Consider the following 19,754-nt stretch of genomic DNA (forward strand, 5'->3'; position numbering starts at 1 on the left):
GTTTAATATTTTATGTTATTGTGTAATGTTCAAGTTATATGTTATGTGTAATGTTTGGTGTTACTGTGAATGTTTTATGCTATTGTGTAATGTTTGGTGTTACTGTGAATGTTTTATGTTAATGTGTAATGTTTGGTGTTACTGTGAATGTTTTATGCTATTGTGTAATGTTTTATGTTATCTTGTAATGTTTTATGATATTGTGTAATGTTTTATGATATTGTGTAATGTTTTATGATATTGTGTAATGTTTTATGTTATTGTGTAATGTTTTATGTTATTGTGTAATGTTTTATGTTATCTTGTAATGTGTTATGCTATTGTGTAATGTTTTATGTTATCTTGTAATGTGTTATGCTATTGTGTAATGTTTTATGCTATTGTGTAATGTTTTATGCTACTGTGTAATGTGTTATGCTATTGTGTAATGTTTTATGCTATTGTGTAATGTTTTATGTTATTGTGTAATGTTTTATGTTACTGTGAAATGTTTTATGTTATTGTGAAATGTTCAAGTTATATTTTATGTGTAATGTTTGGTGCTACTGTGAATGTTTTATGCTATTGTGTAATGTTTTATGTTATCTTGTAATGTGTTATGCTATTGTGTAATGTTTTATGTTAATGTGTAATGTTTTATGTTACTGTGAAATGTTTTATGTTATTGTGTAATGTTCAAGTTATATTTTATGTGTAATGTTTGGTGCTACTGTGAATGTTTTATGCTATTGTGTAATGTTTTATGTTATCTTGTAATGTTTTATGTTATTGTTTAATGTTTTATGCTACTGTGTAATGTTTTATGTTATCTTGTAATGTGTTATGCTATTGTGTAATGTTTTATGCTATTGTGTAATGTTTTATGCTACTGTGTAATGTTTTATGTTATTGTGTAATATGTTTTATGTTATTGTGTAATGTTTTATGTTATCTTGTAATGTTTTATGTTATTGTGTAATGTTTTATGTTATCTTGTAATGTGTTATGCTATTGTGTAATGTTTTATGTAACTGTGTAATGTTTTATGTTATTGTGTAAGAATCAACTTTTACCCAATTAAAAGTGCAAGTCATTATATTATTGTGTAATGTTTAATGTTACTGTGTAATATTTAATATTATTGTGTAATGTTTTATGGTACATTTGTATTGTGTTTAAAGTTAATATGTAATGTTTTATGGTTCAAATTTCTGGGGGGTTTGGGACTGCTGTTATTGATATTTTGGAAGGTGTATGGCTGATGCTGTCAATACAAGAAAGTTTGTCTTTCAAGTGTGAATCTGCAGAAATGTTCAGGCCTGTTCCAGGAGCCAAGAGTAAAAAACAAACTTTTACCCAATCAATCATGAAAGTCATTATTTTAGTGTGTAATGTTTTATGTTATTGTGTAATGTTTTATGTTATTGTGTAATGTTTTATGTTATTGTGTAATGTTTTCTGCTATTGTTTAATATTTTATGTTATTGTGTAATGTTCAAGTTATATGTTATGTGTAATGATTGGTGTTACTGTGAATGTTTTATGCTATTGTGTAATGTTTGGTGTTACTGTGTAATGTTTTTTGCTATTGTGTAATGTTTTATGTTACTGTGAAATGTTTTATGTTATTGTGTAATGTTCAAGTTATATTTTATGTGTAATGTTTGGTGCTACTGTGAATGTTTTATGCTACTGTGTAATGTTTTATGTTATCTTGTAATGTTTTATGCTATTGTGTAATGTTTTATGCTACTGTGCAATGTTTTATGTTATTGTGTAATGTTTTATGTTATTGTGTAATGTTTTATGTCATCTTGTAATGTGTTATGCTATTGTGTAATGTTTTATGTAACTGTGTAATGTTTTATGTTATTGTGTAAGAATCAACTTTTACCCAATTAAAAGTGCAAGTCATTATATTATTGTGTAATGTTTAATGTTACTGTGTAATATTTAATACTATTGTGTAGTGTTTTATGGTACATTTGTATTGTGTTTAAAGTTAATATGTAATGTTTTATGATATTGTGTAATGTTTTATGTTAATGTGTCATGTTAGCATAGTTACACTACCAGTTAGTTTTGTTAATAAATTGATAATTTAAAGGTACTTACAACCAATGGTTCTGGATCATGGTTTGATATCTAAATATACAACTTGTATCTTAGGACAACTTCAAATTTTGTGAATGATTATAAAAACTTATAACTTAGGACAATTCAAAATTTTGTGAAAGTTTTTATAACATAATAATACTCGATGACAGACTTTGCTGAATAAGTTGTCATTTATCCACTAACCATATAACTTACACCAAGAAAAGGTTTGTTGTAAGTTTTAACATTTATAAAACTAATAATGTGTCAATAGGACTTCTGAAATGCTTGCTCACAAATTCACAATCCATGTTCGATGAATTGCAAATTATGGACTTTAAAACTCTAAGATGGCATACCATGCGGTTCACATCATAATGAACATATGTACTAAGTTTCAAGTGGATGTGACCTAAGACTATTTTATAACTGAAACAGGAATTACAGATACACTAATTGGTAAATTTTATAGCTCTAACTGTTGTAAGTGGGGCATAAAAATAAAATCTCTAACCGATATTACTTAGTTAAGACAATCAAAAGTTTAACTCAGGGTATGATCAAGTTTGTGAAAGGGCTCACTTTAGTTCGATTCAAACTAAATAAGTAAGGATTACATAATTCTGTTTTGTCATTTTGGAAATAAATATTTTAAAAGCATTTGTTTAATAATCATTTTTTTTTTTAAATATGCTTAGTTAAATTCTTTATCATTACAGTCAATTAAACTGATCTCACTGTGTATTATAAACATTTTTTGTAAACAAACAGGCTAGCCTATAGTTTGACACAACCTTGACAAATATTAATTAGATTTATCTAAAAGCAGAAAAAGTGAATAAATTTTGTGACTTATCCTGAAATAAATTCTGTGACCTATCCTCAAATAGATTATATGTTCCTCAAAAAGATCCAAATATTCCTAAAATAGATCCAAATATTCCTCAAATAGATCCTCAAGTTCCTTAAATAAATTTGATGTGTTAATTGGAAATATTTTAACCTTAGTAAACAAGATAATCTTGGTTGTTTTGTTTAACCTGAAGAATCCTTCAATTCTTTCCTTCACCAGCATGTAAATTTCCTATATAGATATGAACAAAAGGTCAATGCTACGAGTAGAAACTGTCTGGTCATAATAAATACAAACTATTTTTGTCTGCAGTTTAAAAATATTCAGAAAGTAAATTAAAAAAAAAATGTGGTGTTTTTTTTTTATAATTCCTTTATGATTCTTTTGTACTTAATTCATTTCTAATTCAACTCCATATAAATTTATATTTATGAGCCATTTATAATATATTAATAACTGAATTTTATTTACATAGAAATGTACATGTATTTGTTCTGAATAACAAATGCAACTATAACCTCTAACTGCATTACTATAAATAATTTGAATTTGAATTTCTGATGTTTTAGAGGCAAATTATGGAAACTGCTTACAGAGTTGTCTCCCATTCTATTACATAAAAATATTAATACATTCAGACACAACAAAAAATCTAATAAAAAGAAAACAAACTTTACGTAGTACATTGAAACAAATGTAATAAATTGACAATTTGTACAACATTTTTAATCTGATAAATTGACAAATTGTACAACATTTTTAAGCTAAAACTGACAACAGCGATCTACTACATTACAACAGAATTTACCGTTTTTAGCAGACGACGACTTCTGTCCAAAATTTTTTGTGAGAATTGTGGATTGGTTATCCCTGGTATATGTATACTTTTACCCTAAATAGCCAACGAATATTTTAATGATTTAGTAACAAAACAGACTTAATACTATGTGTATTATTTGTAAAGGAATTGATTCACTGAAATAAGTTATCAATGTGTAATGCAGGCAATCAGAATACTGTGTATTCATTATTATTCTTTGTATACCTATTTTCATGAGTTTTGTGGCTACAGGTGTACCACAAATTCAAATGTTCAACTAATGACAAATTTTCTATAAGCCTTGTATGCAGAGTTTGCCAAAACCACAAAATCTGATATCCACGAAAAAAAACCTGAATCTACAGTATATAATTGAATAAATGAATAAGAACAGCACACTTTTTTTTACTATGGTCCTATTTTCAAAAAAAAAGGGGACGAAAGATACCAAAGGGACAGTCAAACTCATAAATCTAAAACAAACTGACAACGCCATGGCTAAAAATGAAAAAGACAAACTAACAACAGCACACATGACACAACATAGAAAACTAGGGGTGATCTCAGGTGCTCCGGAAGAGTAAGCAGATCCTGCTTCACATGTGGCAACCGTCGTGTTATGTGATAACAAATCCAATAAATAGTCTAAGTCGGTAGGTCACATTCTTGAAAGGGAAGGGGATTGTAGTTACGACGTAAAGAACATATCCGATATCATTTGTGAAACGGTTATTCCATAACGGTCAACCAACTCGTGATGGCGTCCGTAAAATTTACGAAGGGATGATTTCAACTTCACCATTTGGAACTCTTGATTCAATATGCTCTTCAGAAAGGGATTAACTTCATTATTTTTCTAACAAGAGTGCACACGCTGAAATGTCTCGCCTTCTATACTAATCATTGATATTATGTTGATAGTCCTAAGTATAAAGTTAAGCTTTATAACAACTGTCACATAAACTTAACATTAACCAAGATAACTAAACAAAGACCAATGAACCTTGAAAATGAGGTCAAGGTCAGATGAACCATGCCAGGCAGACATGTACAGCTAACAATGCTTCTATACAACATATATAGTTGACCTATTACTTATAGTTTAAGACAAGAGTGCACACGCTGAAATGTCTCGCTTTCTATACTAATCATTGATATTATGTTGATAGTATAAAGCTTTATTACAACTGTCATGACTGTCTCATAAACTTAACATTAACCAAGATAACTAAACAAAGACCAATGAACCATGAAAATAAGGTCAAGGTCAGATGAACCATGCCAGGCAGACATGTACAGCTAACAATGCTTCTATACAACATATATAGTTGACCTATTACTTATAATTTTAGAAAAATAGACCAAAACGCAAAAACTTAACACTGTGCAATGAACCGTGAAAATGAGGTCACGGTCAAAAGAAACCTGCGCTACTGACATACAGATCATAAAATATTTCCACACACCAAATATAGTTGACCTATGGCATATAGTATTAGATAAAAAGACCAAAACTCAAAAAATCTTAACTTTGACCACTGAACCATGAAAATGAGGTCAAGGTCACATGACATCTGCCCACTAGACATGTACACCTTACAATCATTCCATACAACAAATATAGTAGACCTATTGCATATAGTATGAAAAAAACAGACCAAAACACAAAAATTTAACTATAACCCCTGAACCATGAAAATGAGATCAAGGTCACATGACATCTGCCCGCTAGACATGTACACCTTACAATCATTCCATACAACAAATATAGTAGACCTATTGCATATAGTATGAAAAAAACAGACCAAAACACAAAAATTTAACTATAACCACTGAACCATGAAAATGAGGTCAAGGTCAGATGACACCTGCCAGTTGGACATGTACACCTTACAGTCCTTCCATACACCGAATATACTAGCCCTATTGCTTATAGTATCTGAGATATGGACTTGACCACCAAAACTTAACCTTGTTCACTGATCCATGAAATGAGGTCGAGGTCAAGTGAAAACTGTCTGACAGACATGAGGACCTTGCAAGGTACGCACATATCAAATATAGTTATCCTATTACTTATAATAAGAGAGAATTCAACATTACAAAAAATCTGAACTTTTTTTTCAAGTGGTCACTGAACCATGAAAATGAGGTCAAGGACATTGGACATGTGACTGACGGAAACTTCGTAACATGAGGCATCTATATACAAAGTATGAAGCATCCAGGTCTTCCACCTTCTAAAATATAAAGCTTTTAAGAAGTTAGCTAACGCCGCCGCCGCCGCCGCCGCTGCCGCCGCCGCCGGATCACTATCCCTATGTCGAGCTTTCTGCAACAAAAGTTGCAGGCTCGACAAAAAATAGACCAAAACACAAAAACTTAACACTGTGCAATGAACCATGAAAATGAGGTCACGGTCAAATAAAACCTGCGCGACTGACATAAAGATCATAAAATATTTCCATACACCAAATATAGTTGACCTATAGCATAGAGTATTAGATAAAAAGACCAAAACTCAAAAACTCAACATTGACCACTGAACCATGAAAATGAGGTAAAGGTCACATGACATCTGCCCGCTAGACATGTACACCTTACAATCATTCCATACAACAAATATAGTAGACCTATTGCATATAGTATGAGAAAAACAGACCAAAACACAAAAATTTAACTATAACCACTGAACCATGAAAATGAGGTCAAGGTCAGATGACACCTGCCAGTTGGACATGTACACCTTACAGTCCTTCCATACACCGAATATACTAGCCCTATTGCTTATAGCATCTGAGATATGGACTTGACCACCAAAACTTAACCTTGTTCACTGATCCATGAAATGAGGTCGAGGTCAAGTGAAAACTGTCTGACAGACATGAGGACCTTGCAAGGTATGCACATATGAAATATAGTTATCCTATTACTTATAATAAGAGAGAATTCAACATTACAAACAATTTGAACTTTTTTTTCAAGTGGTCACTGAACCATGAAAATGAGGTCAAGGACATTGGACATGTGACTGACAGAAACTTCGTAACATGAGGCATCTATATACAAAGTATGAAGCATCCAGGTCTTCCACCTTCTAAAATATAAAGCTTTTAAGAAGTTAGCTAACACCGCCGCCGCCGCCGGATCACTATCCCCATGTCGAGCTTTCTGCAACAAAAGTTGCAGGCTCGACAAAAACTATCAACTAATCATGTATCCATGATACATGTACATATATTCCATGAAAACTTCCAATTGTAATCCTAAATTTCTCATATTCTGAATCAGTTAAACCAACTTTAACTACTTGTTTTATTCTTTATAACTACTTGCTTTGTAGTCTCAAATTGCTAGGCAATGCATAACAACTCAAAATAACAATCCATAAAATTTTAGGTTTCTTTGCATAATAATGAAAAAAGGCAGTGGAGTGGTTACAGGTGAGATGTGCTAGACACTATCAGCATGGTATCAATAAACATGTGCTAGATTGACATTAGTAGAGTGGTTTCAGAGATGTGCTAGACACATTCATCATGACATCAGAGGGTATTATTCAGACAGCCACTAGTAGAGTATTTTCAAATGATATGGCTAGACAGATATTAGTACAGTGGTTCTAGAGGATATATAAAGCTAAACACATAGTCAAAAGGTTTCAGAAGATATAGCATATGCTACACAGCCACTATTAACCAGTCTTTTCAGAGGAGATATGATAGAAACCAAGTCAGTTTGATTTCAAAGGATATGTTCTAGACATACACAGCTAGGAGATTGGTTTCAGAATATTTGAGCTTGACATACATAAGTAGAGTGATTTCAGATGAGATATGCTCGACACAAAGTCCATATGATTGCAATGGATATGTGCTAGACTGTGAACACTTAAGAAGTTGTTTCAAAGGAGATATTTTAAACACACAATCCAGCATGCTTTCAAAGTATATATGTGCTAGAGTGGTTTCAGAGCACATATACTAGAATAAGAAGGTTTCAAAGAATGTGTTCTACATATGATGGTAGAGGTTTCAGAGAAAATATGCTAGACAAACAGTCTGCATGGTTTCAGAGAATTTTTTAGACATATGTTGATATAGTGGTTTCAAAGATAGATATGTTAAACAGACAATTTACATAGATTCACAGATGTTTGCTACACTGAGCAAACTTTTACATAGCACTGTCAGTGTGGTTTCAGAGGATATGACACTGGAAGAGTGGCATAGGAGAGATTAGACAAAAATGCCTTGCAAAGCACATTGAAGCACCAAACAAAACAGCTTCTTACCATCTTATATTTGAATCAAGAGAAAGGTTTTATTTTACTATCTTTGGATTGATTTACAAAATCATGATTGCCATAAAAACACAAAAGCTAAGCCATGCATTGTTTCTTTAAAAAATGAATAAATTTTTTTGTGATATAATTTTTTATCAGTGACACATTATGTAATACATTGAAGTTATACATGAACATCACTTTTCATAGATCCTGCTTTATAAACAGAACTTAGTATTGCTGGACTAAAGAGGAGATGGCATGTATTGATACTACTGATGGACTTTGAGCAAAGCTGCACTACTACAAATACTAGCCTACAGAAGGAGTACACATCTATCAGATACTTACTATAGATTTGTTCTATTGAGAAAAATAAGATTACTTTTTCCATTGTTTGAAATGTCATTAGTATCATAAAATATTCATTAATTAAACAAAAACAATGTAAACCTTTGGTTCATTAAACTGTATAACATATGAATCTGATAGTTGTTTATTTACACTTTAGCCAGACACAGTATTTATTAGTTGACTGATTCACTCCTACACATTATTTTGAATCAGCATGATCAGTGTTCTTCCCAAATTAAACCTTGAGAAATGTTAATGAACTTCAGTTAACAAGTTTAATTTTAGCTTTCATATCATGGTCTCCAAGTTGATAAAAAATCTAAAACTGGTTTGTGAAGCCATCTGAAACGGTTTCACACCTGCCTATCTATATATATATATATGTAGGACTCGGAGGTGCGATGGGGACGCTGAAGTGTGATGGTCACGCTGAAGTGCGACGGTCCACGCCGAAGTACGATGGTCCTTTCGCTGAAGTGCGATGGTTTTGTGTATGACGTTTGAATAATATGACGTTTTCAAAATACGACATGGATTCGCAGGCAAGAGAATAGGGTTTTGAAGATGAAGGTTTCATGTTAACAAAGAAAAGTACATGTTGAGATTAAAAAAATATGTTAAAACATTTTAGGCAGAAAAGCGGCTGAAAGATGAACTTGGTCACCAAATGGGCTAACCAGTATTCTGAATTATGCCGCAGACTTTTTGTACGATAAATACAGTATACTTATCTAAATATTAATCTTAATTTATCTTACGGTAAGCGTCATATGATTTTATGTGGGCAATTTAAAAATTAAAAAAAAATATGATAGTATTAGCAATTTTTCAATGATTTTACTATATCAAGTTCATATATTGTTGTTTAATTTCCGAGATATTTGGTTTTTTTATGGTTTCAGTCTAAAACAGACAGAAATTAACCTAACTAAACCCTACGTGTACTTCCCAATTTATCATCCTCATCTTTGTTTTTCGTGAAATAATTGACAAGCTTCGCTATTAGTACATGTAAAGCATAAATTTACTTGTCGGTATTTTTACTTCGTGGATACTGTTCCGACATTCAAGGTACAACATGTATATATAAATTGAAGAAGAATGTGAGCAATTACTAAGTTTTATCATAATATTTAAGTAAATGAGATGGACACTTCTTGATTAGAACTATTATAAAGACCTACACGCTGAATCTTTTTTTCTTCCTTTGAACACCTTATTCCATACTCTTGCGTGCTAAAAGAATAATTGGAGACTGGAAAATTAGATTAAATCAAAAATTAAAGTCTTTGGTTTGATCTAAACAGAAGTTAAAACATCTTCCAAATAAGAGGCCAGCAGCCAAATATTAATGGTGTTATTTTATTACAACAGTCCATGTGCATTTTGCTTTTACTCAAAGTCTTAAGTTGGCCATCGCACTACAGCGTAACCACCATCGCACTTCAGCGTAAATATCAACAAGTTAACGTCACAATGTTACCATCGCACTTCAGCGTGTTAACCATTGCACTTCAGCTTAGACCATCGCACTTCAGCATGACCATCGCGGTTCGGAGTACCATCGCGGTTCCGAGTCCTACATATATATATAATATGTATCACCCTTAATGTTACCATTAGTATCCACCATAATATAAAAGTAATAAGTCACCATCTGTCATTCACAAACCAAATTTCATAAGCTTAGAGGGGGTAAGTATCAAATAATTTTGTTTCAAACATTCTTTATGGAACAAGTTTAAATAATCAGATGCAAATGTTCCATTTGAAGTGCAGTCTTCCTTCAAAAGTGATTTTTTTTAAAACAAAGTATTTAAAACGATATGTCTACTAACCATGTTTGTAGATCTCCCTGTCATGGTTGACTGAACACCAGATGTAGGAGTTGAAGCTCCTGTTTGAGGGCTTGAGGTTCCTTGAGACTGTCCATCTGAATGGGTTTGTACTACATAGAAGTCTACAATCTCTCCAGTGGTACCCTGGTCTGGACTGTCAAATGAAATATAAAACAATGATTGTGGGACTAAGAGTTTTTATAGACCAACCCTTATATAAGGACCAGTCATCTTGGTATCACATCCTGATCTTGGCTGTAATATCAATTAAATAAAAAGAGACATCTTTTGTTTAACAAATTGCTTAGATAGGGGCCTTAACAATGCTTAAGGGCAAATGATACAGTTACAGGGAAGGTAAATGTATAAAATTTTGACCCCATTTATCTCTAAAAGCAGTACATGAAGGTATTTTTTTATGACATGTTTGCATTGAAGAGGTGAAAAATAGGTTATATGCATATTCTTGTCCAAAAATCACTGTGGCATCAAAACTTAATAAGATATAATTGTTAGTGGATTAAGTATCTAATTATACAGACATCATGGATAATCTACAGAATTCGATATTTCATAAGGAACAACCATGAAACTAAGGAAAACGTGCATGAATTTCCATGATGTAATGGGTAGCAACGTCCGGGGATTATGGGTTAGCAACACTCAGGGGCTACGGGTTTTGTAACGACTTGCATAAACCAATCAAAATCCTAGAAATATACTAAGCTGGGGATAATTTTAAATAAAATGCTATGTTATTTCTTCAATGAAAAAAACCAATATTACAGTCATTCCTTAATAATACCTACTTTTTAAACTGTTCAATATCCATCTCATTATCATCATCTAACCAGACTGGTGGGTTGATTACTGGACCAACGTCCAACTCAATGATTTCTTTTTGTGTTGATAATGCCAAACAGTTGGAATTAGCCTGTGAATAAAATATATTTTATTATCAACATGAAATAATAAATTTAGTATTAATAAACAAGCTAAATACAAATTTTTATCCAAGTTTAATGTAAATTGGTTAACTTTTAGAGAGTACCAAAACCCACTTTTAGTTTACCCAATGTCATACTTAAAGTGGTGAAGAAAATGTAACTGTAGGAGCAAAATTAACTTATGTAAACAAAAACTTTAGAATTCTCTTGTGTTTTTCTTATTGAAGTTCTGGTGAGTTGTCTTTCCATCAATAAAGTGTATCTAGTACAAGTAATCTCTTTGTTACATCAGCTTAATGTATAAGTTTGGCATCTATGAATGAATTAAAGTATCTTATTGTGTTGGTTTTTTTTTTATATATCGTGAATTCTGATACGGAAGCCTCACAAATGAAATCATGAATCTAAACAATAAATAAGTTGGATCTGAGTTGGGTGTTTTATTGCAGTTTTTCCTTCTGAAGTTCTAATAAACAAGAATGTGTCCTCAGTACACGAATGCCCCACTCGCACTATCATTTTCCATGTTCAGTGGACCGTGAAATTGGGGTAAAAACTCTAATTTGGCATTAAAATTAGAAAGATCTTATCATAGGGGACATGTGTACTAAGTTTGAAGTCGATTGGACTTAAACTTCATCAAAAACTACCTTGACCAAAAACTTTAACCTGAAGCGGGACAGACGGACGGACAAACGAACGGACAGACGGACGGACGAACGAACGGACGGACGGACGCACAGACCAGAAAACATAATGCCCCTAGGTGGGGCATAAAAAGCTAATAATCAATTTTTATCATTTAAAATAAATACTTTTTGTCATGGCTACTTGACTTTCAATAATCAAATTAATAGGAAGAAAAACAAAAATTAAACCTTAACAGACGACAATTGTCTACATGCATTGCACACAAGGAGAACTATTTAAGATAGCACTTAGCTGTTGGTGTAAAGTGAATCTTTTACATATCTTATAAGGCTCCCTGCTCTTTTCACTTTCTCATTTTTTTTAAATTTCAACTACCAATCATATGACATGTATATAAATGCCAAGCAAAACTATTTAAGAACTCCATACTGAAGTTAAACTTATCTTTGATGAAAGTTCTATTGGGCTGTAAATTGCATTTTTTTTACACTTTATATATTAGACTAAAATATATGTTGCAATATAAAATAGCAACAAGAAATTAATTGTAAAAGGGATATCAATGCCCTCAAAATCTAAACATGTTTCATTGTTTCAATAGATAAGTGAACTAACACAAAATTTAGTCATACATCTTTAGCAAGGAATAAAAAAATGACAAGTAAATTATAAACAAATAAAAATTAAATTATGATTCATGCAAAATATAGTACATGCAAGAATAAATAAAGGAAAAATCTCATCTTCATTTGTCAAATAACATATAAAATTTACTAGTGTCTTTTTTAATCTTCATTTTTTTTATTTTTTGTATATTCTTTAATGCAACCACCCTTACCAAAAATTAAACCATCAAACCATCCAGAAACAAAATGTCCCACTTACATAAACCACTGGGTAAAGTGTCTGTAAGAAGCACTTAGATGTTTAAAACAATATAATAGATTATAACTACACTCCCCTCCCCATCCCAACTATCTAGGAAAAAACTCTGTGACATGCATAAACAATTGATAACACTGTCTGTAAATAGAACTAGATGACATACACAATCTCTCTCAACTTCTCTTCCTTCTTAATCATGTCTAAATAATGGTATTTATTGTTTTCAAGCAAAGAAGGGCACAAGCTAATAAAAGTCTTTATCAGAGTTTGCACCACATCTTCAAGTTTGTGTACAAAAGAAATACTTCAAAGGAATAAGCATCCCTGGTCTTGCATTCAACGATACATGATAAAACAAATGCACTGAAAGTTTAGCTTAATAGTTTCAGATGAGTTGGGGACTTTAAAGTTCTACATACAAACTTAATGCTCTGATTTGAAAAATAATTCATTTTTTTTTGGGATGATCAATGCATTTAAATGAGGACATACGGCTGGGTCCGCCTCTGAAATGGTTGCTGTGAGAGCTTGTATTGGTAGTATAGGTCATCTTATCCAAATAACAGTTGTTAAATAATTCCTAAATTATGCCACTCTAACATGCAAATATATAAATGTATATAAATAACATCCAGCGTTAAAAAAACCTAATCTACTGCAACAAATATTATTGTAATAATCCTTAGATAAATTTCACAAAGAGATTACATGTATTATTTTTTATACAGAGCCCAGGTATTAAGGAGATTAAAGCTGTATCAAATCATTATATCATTAATATTAACTAAATTATTTCACCAGACAAAGGGAAATTAAAGAAAGTGAACTGAACAAAGTAACCTTATCTTGTAATCTTATAAAAATAAGGTTATTTTAAAAAACAAGATGTGGTATGATTGCCAATGAGACAACTTAAGTTTGTATTCATTCAAAAACACTGCTCAGATATAAATGTGTTCAAACCAATAAATAAGATTGGAAATGGAAATGGGGAATGTATCATAGAGACAACAATCCAACCAAAAAGCAGAAAACAGCCATTGGCCACAAAAGTGTCTTCAATACAGCAAGTAAAACACACACATGGAGGCATGCTTCAGCAACATGATACAGGTTGCTGTACTGATTGTCAGTAATAAATCATTCATGTTGATTTAACTGGACTAACTTTTTATTTTTCGTAAATACATTTGAAATGTACTAATACAGACAAGTGATTTGCCAGTTCTCACATCAAATCAAATCATGGTTTTGTACTTTGCCACCTATGAGGGGGGGGAAATATTAGGACAAACACAGTTACCATGCCATAGGTCCAAAGATAAAATCACAGAACTTTTGAATGATAATTGATCTGATTAAATATTATGAATGAATATAATTATATACATTGAATTAATAAGAATATAGTCAACATATGGTTATTTGGAAGTTATTAGTAATCTTATTTCCTGAAAAGCTGTCTTCTAACAAAACAAAACTGATGATTGAGAGAATTACCAAGCATGAGCCTCAGAATAGTTTATTTATTCAGAATTGAATTTGATGCATCAACTGTCTTGTTTTTTTTCAGGAAATGGAAACACACACACAAATGCTGTCACTATGATTACAGAGACTGTGGTCTACTTTGGGAAGAGATTAGTGTGAACAGGTTATACATGTTAGTTAATAATAAATAGCATTAATGTGCAGTGCAAATTACATACTGTTTTCAAATCCTCTTTTTCAAAATGGAAGAGATTCTGACAAGAGATATGAATTCACCGTATCAGAATTCAAATGAATAAATGACACAAAATAGATTTACTAACACATCATTAAGAAAATATGAAATGCTCCATCAAAATGAAATCTTTGTTCCAACTGCTTTGTATCAGAGTTATCTAGTTTTAACAGTAAAAATTAACACTTAAAATTCTGGTGTTTTAATCTTCCCTAAATGCATGAAGACAAGTTTCAGGATCATGCAAGAGGAATTAGGTAAATTTGTAAACATTTAAAGCAGATCAGAAGTTAGATTTTGATTTATACTGTTTTTACTAATACAGATTATTATTACATTGTTTCATTTTCTAAACAAAGCTATATGTAGGGAGTTCAATGAAACTTTACATGATTTTGATGGGTACACAGAAAATGAGTATTGTGACACAATATCTTATTTATTTTTTGAAAGGATTTATTACAAGGGCTATCTTCTCATATTTTTTTATAAAAATTTTATTGTTTGATTCTATTTACAGAAAAGATGTGTTTTTTTCCTTGTATAATCTATAAATAACAATTTAACACAACCTTAAGCTTGAACCAGATGCTCCACAGGGCGCAGCTTTATACGACGGCAGAGGTCGAACCCTGAACAGTTGGGGCTAGTATGGACACAACATTCAAGCTGGATACAGCTTAGAATTTGGATTGTGATTAAATAGTTGACACAGCATAGGTTTATGATTATGCTGTTGAATATTAATCCCCTCAAAAAAACAAATATTTGAAGAAATTTTCATTTTAATTTCTGAAATCTATAACCCCCATAACCATCCCTTTGTAGTATGGGTACTTGTGGTATAATTTCAGAGAGATTTATACACTAAAACACAAGTTATTGACTAAAAACTACAAAAATGCTTATTTGGGCCCCCAACTAAATGAAACCTCCCTTGGTGCAAGAACCCCAAAACTCAATTCCAGCTTTTCCTTTGTAGAAAGAAACCTTGTAGTTTATTTTTAGAGAGATCCATACATTTAAACACAAGTTATTGTCTGTAAACTAGAAAAATGCTTCTTTTTGGTCCTTTTTTGGCCTCTTATTCCTACATGTTCGGGGAAATTAACCCCAAACTCAATCCCAGCCTTCCCTTTGTTATATGGAACCTTGTGGTACAATGTCAGAGAGATCCTACAGTTACACACAAGTTATTGTCCTGAAACTAGAAAAATGCTTGTTTTTGGCCCCTTTTTAGCCCTTATTTCCTAGACTGTTTGCCCCACAACCCTAAAAATAAATCCCAACTCTCTACTTATGGTATGACCACTGTGGTGCAATTTCAGAGCAATTGAAATACTTATACACAACTTATTGTCCTGAAACTAGATAAATGCTTGTTTTTGGTCCCTTTGGGCCCCTAATTCCTAAACCTATGGGATCATAACCCCCAAAACCAATCCCAATCTTCCTTTTGTGGTTATAAACATTGTGTTAAAATTTTACAGATTTCTATTTACTTATACTAAAGTTATTATCCGGAAAACCATCTGTCTTCCAATGACGCTGACGACGACAACGTGATACCAATATACAACCAAAATTTTTTTAATTTTTGAGGTCGTATAAAAGCCAACTATCTTAAATGTAGTAAAGAATTTGTACAAATTGGAACTTGACTTGTATGATTAGAAACTGGTTGCCCTAAATCAGCTGCCCTAAATTTGTCAATACCCACATTATAAATTATAAATATAAAATAATTTGTTATATAAGTAAGGATTTAGGAAATAAAGCTAAGCAACCCACAAATCCTTGATGTCTCCACTCACCTCCCCATATATACTCTTGTAAGCAATTTTAAAATATCAACATCATATAAACTTCAGTCATATTTGACTTATATCATTTAATACAAAAATAAAAATAAAAAGACTTTGTATGATTGCCAATGAGAGAACTCTTCATTAGACTATAGACACCATATTATGACATACAACAACTATAGGTCACTGTACAAACCACATTTATGTAGCTATAGTTTTTATACATTGGTTCTTATTCAATGCTCAAACTTGATGACAATAGCATGACTCGATGTTGGCTGATCAAATGAAAGTAAATCTAAATAATCACATAACTTTTATTTTAAGATGAAATTAGTTCTAAAATATCAATTGCCCTGATTATAAATCATAAAAAGCAACAGACAAAAACTTGAAGCACAGCTAACTTACTGATCCTTGTATCTTCAAAAAATAAATTTAGATTCATTTATATTTTGTAAGGGATATTTCTAGAAATTGTTGTTTGTTACTACAAAATTTTACATTTTAACTTTTGTACCTAAAATTACACTGATTATAAGAATATAGGAAATACTTAATAAATAAAATGCGGAATCCTATATCAGTCACATGCATAACAACTAAAAGAAGTAGCCTGTGTGAGTCTACTGACTTCTTAACATATAACTATGATACAATAAGAGCAGGCTAACAACTATTAATAAAAGTATTGGGAGCAGTAATAATTATTAATCATCATCAAGGTAATATACCTTGATTCCGAAGGTCACAAATATAACTTTTCAAATTTTAATATTTCGAATGGTCCATTAAATGATTTTTTACCATGTGTTCTATTTTCAGTTGCAGCAGATATATGAAAGTGGCTGGTGAAATCATGAGACAAACTATTTAAAATTGACATGCACACATGAGATGATTAGTTAAATTGTATTTCAAAAGGTTCTTTAGTTTCAGAGGAAATAAGTTCTTACAACGGTTAATATGAGATTGGCAATGGATGCCAACTGAATTCAATTTTTTTAAAATTCTAAAAAAATCGTCTCTTATGTGTCATTAAAATAACAGTGATCATGTACTTTCAAACAAATCTTGTCTTTAAATGTCATCAAAATAACAGTGACCATGTGCTTTTGGATAAATCTCGTCTTTTTGTATCATTAAAATAACAGTGACCATGTGCTTTTGGATAAATCTTGTCTTTTTGTATCATTAAAATAACAGTGACCATGTGCTTTTGGATAAATCTCGTCTTTTTGTATCATTAAAATAACAGTGACCATGTGCTTTTGAATAAATCTCGTCTTTTTGTATCATTAAAATAAGTGACCATTTGCTTTTGGACAAATTTTGTTACAAATTTTACATTAGTAAATCAAATTCAACAATGTTTTCATTGTACATCATAAATTAACTACCAATTACTATGTTTAGTCCGACACAAATGCCTTATCACAATATGCTAGTATTTACACGATCTAAAATATTATACACATGTTCCCCAACAACCTTAGTATACCTGTATGCATGTGGATAAGATGTTAAAGTGCAATAGTTGACATATTAATTTGTCAGTAGAGAAGCTGAAAATAATTGTTGTGACTTTTACCTCCATGTTGTTACCCTGAATTCATTTTGTCAAGTAAATATTATGTACTTACAAATAAATCAACAAATATCTCCATTATTATTTGGGTAAACATTTTAAATTTATATTATGCAATCCTACTGATGATTTCCCACATTTCATGTTATTTAAAATAACTTTGTCCCAAGCAAGCATTCTTATATACAATGCTTATATATTAAAGTTAATGGTGATATGTAAGGATGTAGGCCTAAAAAAATATCACTGTTAAAATGCTCATGTCAAAATATATTGTACACCAGGCAGTGAATTAGTTATTCCAATAAGTTTTATGACAAATGTTTGATGCAATGATCAACCATGCATGATATGACCAAGTAATTTAAATTTTATGCAGTATGAGTGATGTGTGTCATGACAGAATTGCAATCTCAACTAGCATTGAATCTAATTTATCAACAGAAATCTGAATCTTTACACCAGACAATGTCTAGTCTCACCTGATTGATCGCAAAGGCTGTTATAATATCTTGTTCTTTATGGATGATTTTCATTGGTTCTTTTATTCTGCTGTCTAATGAATCACTTTGTAGACTTTGTTCTCCCTGTAACATATAGCATGTGATGTAACATAATATAGTTATTAATGTTTATGGATCCCTGCTATATTTCTGTTGCTGGAATTGTGATGCATGAGGTAATAGCAATGTAAGGAGAGAAGTGCTATTTCCTTAATCGTAACTTTATTCATTTTTATCTATTTATATCTAAACTAGAGGCTCTCAAGAGCCTGTGTCGCTCACCTTGGTCTATGTGCATATTAACAATGGACACAGATAAATTCATGACAAAATGGTGTTTTGGTGATGGTAATGTGTTTGTAGATCTTTTTTTACTGAACATTCTTGTTGCTACAACTATCTCTATCTATAATGAACTTAGCCCAGTAATTACAGTAGAAAATATTTCCTAAAAATTTACAAAAAATAACAAAAATTTATGAAAATTGTTAACAATTGACTATAAAGGGCAATAACTCCTTAAGGGGTCAATTGACAATTTTGGTCATTTTAACTTATTTGTAGATCTTATTTTGCTGAACATTATTGCTGTTTACAGTTTATCTCTATCTATAATAATATTAAAGATAATAACCAAAATCTGCCAATTTTCCTTAAAATTACTAAATTTGCTCTAAATGCTTTGGTTTCAGAGATATAAGCCAAAATCTACATTTTACCCCTATGTTCTATTTTTAGCCATGGCAGCCATCTTGGTTGGTTGGCCGGGTCACGCCACACATTTTTTAAACTAAATACCCCAATAATGATTGTGGCTAAGTTTGGTTAAAATTGGCCCAGTAGTTTCAGAGGAGAAGATATTTGTAAAAGAATACAAAAATTTACGAAAAATTGGTCAAAATTGACTATAAAGGGCAATAACTCCTTAAGGGGTCAACTGATAATTTTCGTCATCTTGACTTATTTGTAGATCATACTTTGCTGAACATTATTGCTGTTTACAGTTTATCTCTTTCTATAATAATATTCAAGATAATAACCAAAATCTGCAAAATTTCCTTCAAATTACTTATTTCGGGGCAGCAACCCAACAACCGGTTGTCCAATTCATTTGAAAATTTCAGGACAGATAGATTTTTACTTTATGAACAATTTTACCCCATGTCAGATTCGCTCTAAATGCTTTGGTTTCAGAGATATAAGCTAAAATCTAGATTTCACCCCTATGTTCTATTTTTAGCCATGGTGGCCATCTTGGTTGGATGGCCGGGTCACGCCACACATTTTTTAAACTAAATACCCCAAAGATGATTGTGGCCAAGTTTGGATTAATTTGGCCCTGTAGTTTCAGAAAAGAAGATTTTTGTAATAGATCACTAAGATTTACGAAAAATGGTTAAAAATTGACTATAAAGGGCAA

The 19,754-nt window shown here is 31.4% G+C and overlaps 1 protein-coding gene across 3 annotated transcripts in view; it reads right to left on the reverse strand.

Annotated features, from left to right (window-relative positions):
• The window catches only part of LOC143071648 (dmX-like protein 2), a 102,769-nt gene that overhangs the window by 24,533 nt on the left and 58,482 nt on the right, over positions 1-19,754 (reverse strand). Inside the window, exons 36-41 of one of the 3 annotated variants that reach the window (XM_076246113.1) lie at positions 18,314-18,418; positions 17,835-17,849; positions 14,419-14,454; positions 11,036-11,160; positions 10,227-10,380; positions 3,738-3,821 (exon numbers count right to left, since the gene is read on the reverse strand). In XM_076246113.1, coding sequence (XP_076102228.1) covers positions 3,738-3,821; positions 10,227-10,380; positions 11,036-11,160; positions 14,419-14,454; positions 17,835-17,849; positions 18,314-18,418 — 519 coding nt within the window. Of the gene's footprint in view, positions 1-2,094; positions 2,125-3,737; positions 3,822-10,226; positions 10,381-11,035; positions 11,161-14,418; positions 14,455-17,834; positions 17,850-18,313; positions 18,419-19,754 lie in introns of all 3 variants that reach the window. The other 2 variants (XM_076246110.1, XM_076246112.1) reach the window with 2 other exon arrangements.

This window comes from Mytilus galloprovincialis, chromosome 4, assembly GCF_965363235.1.
Source record: "Mytilus galloprovincialis chromosome 4, xbMytGall1.hap1.1, whole genome shotgun sequence".
NCBI classification, from domain to species: domain Eukaryota; kingdom Metazoa; phylum Mollusca; class Bivalvia; order Mytilida; family Mytilidae; genus Mytilus; species Mytilus galloprovincialis.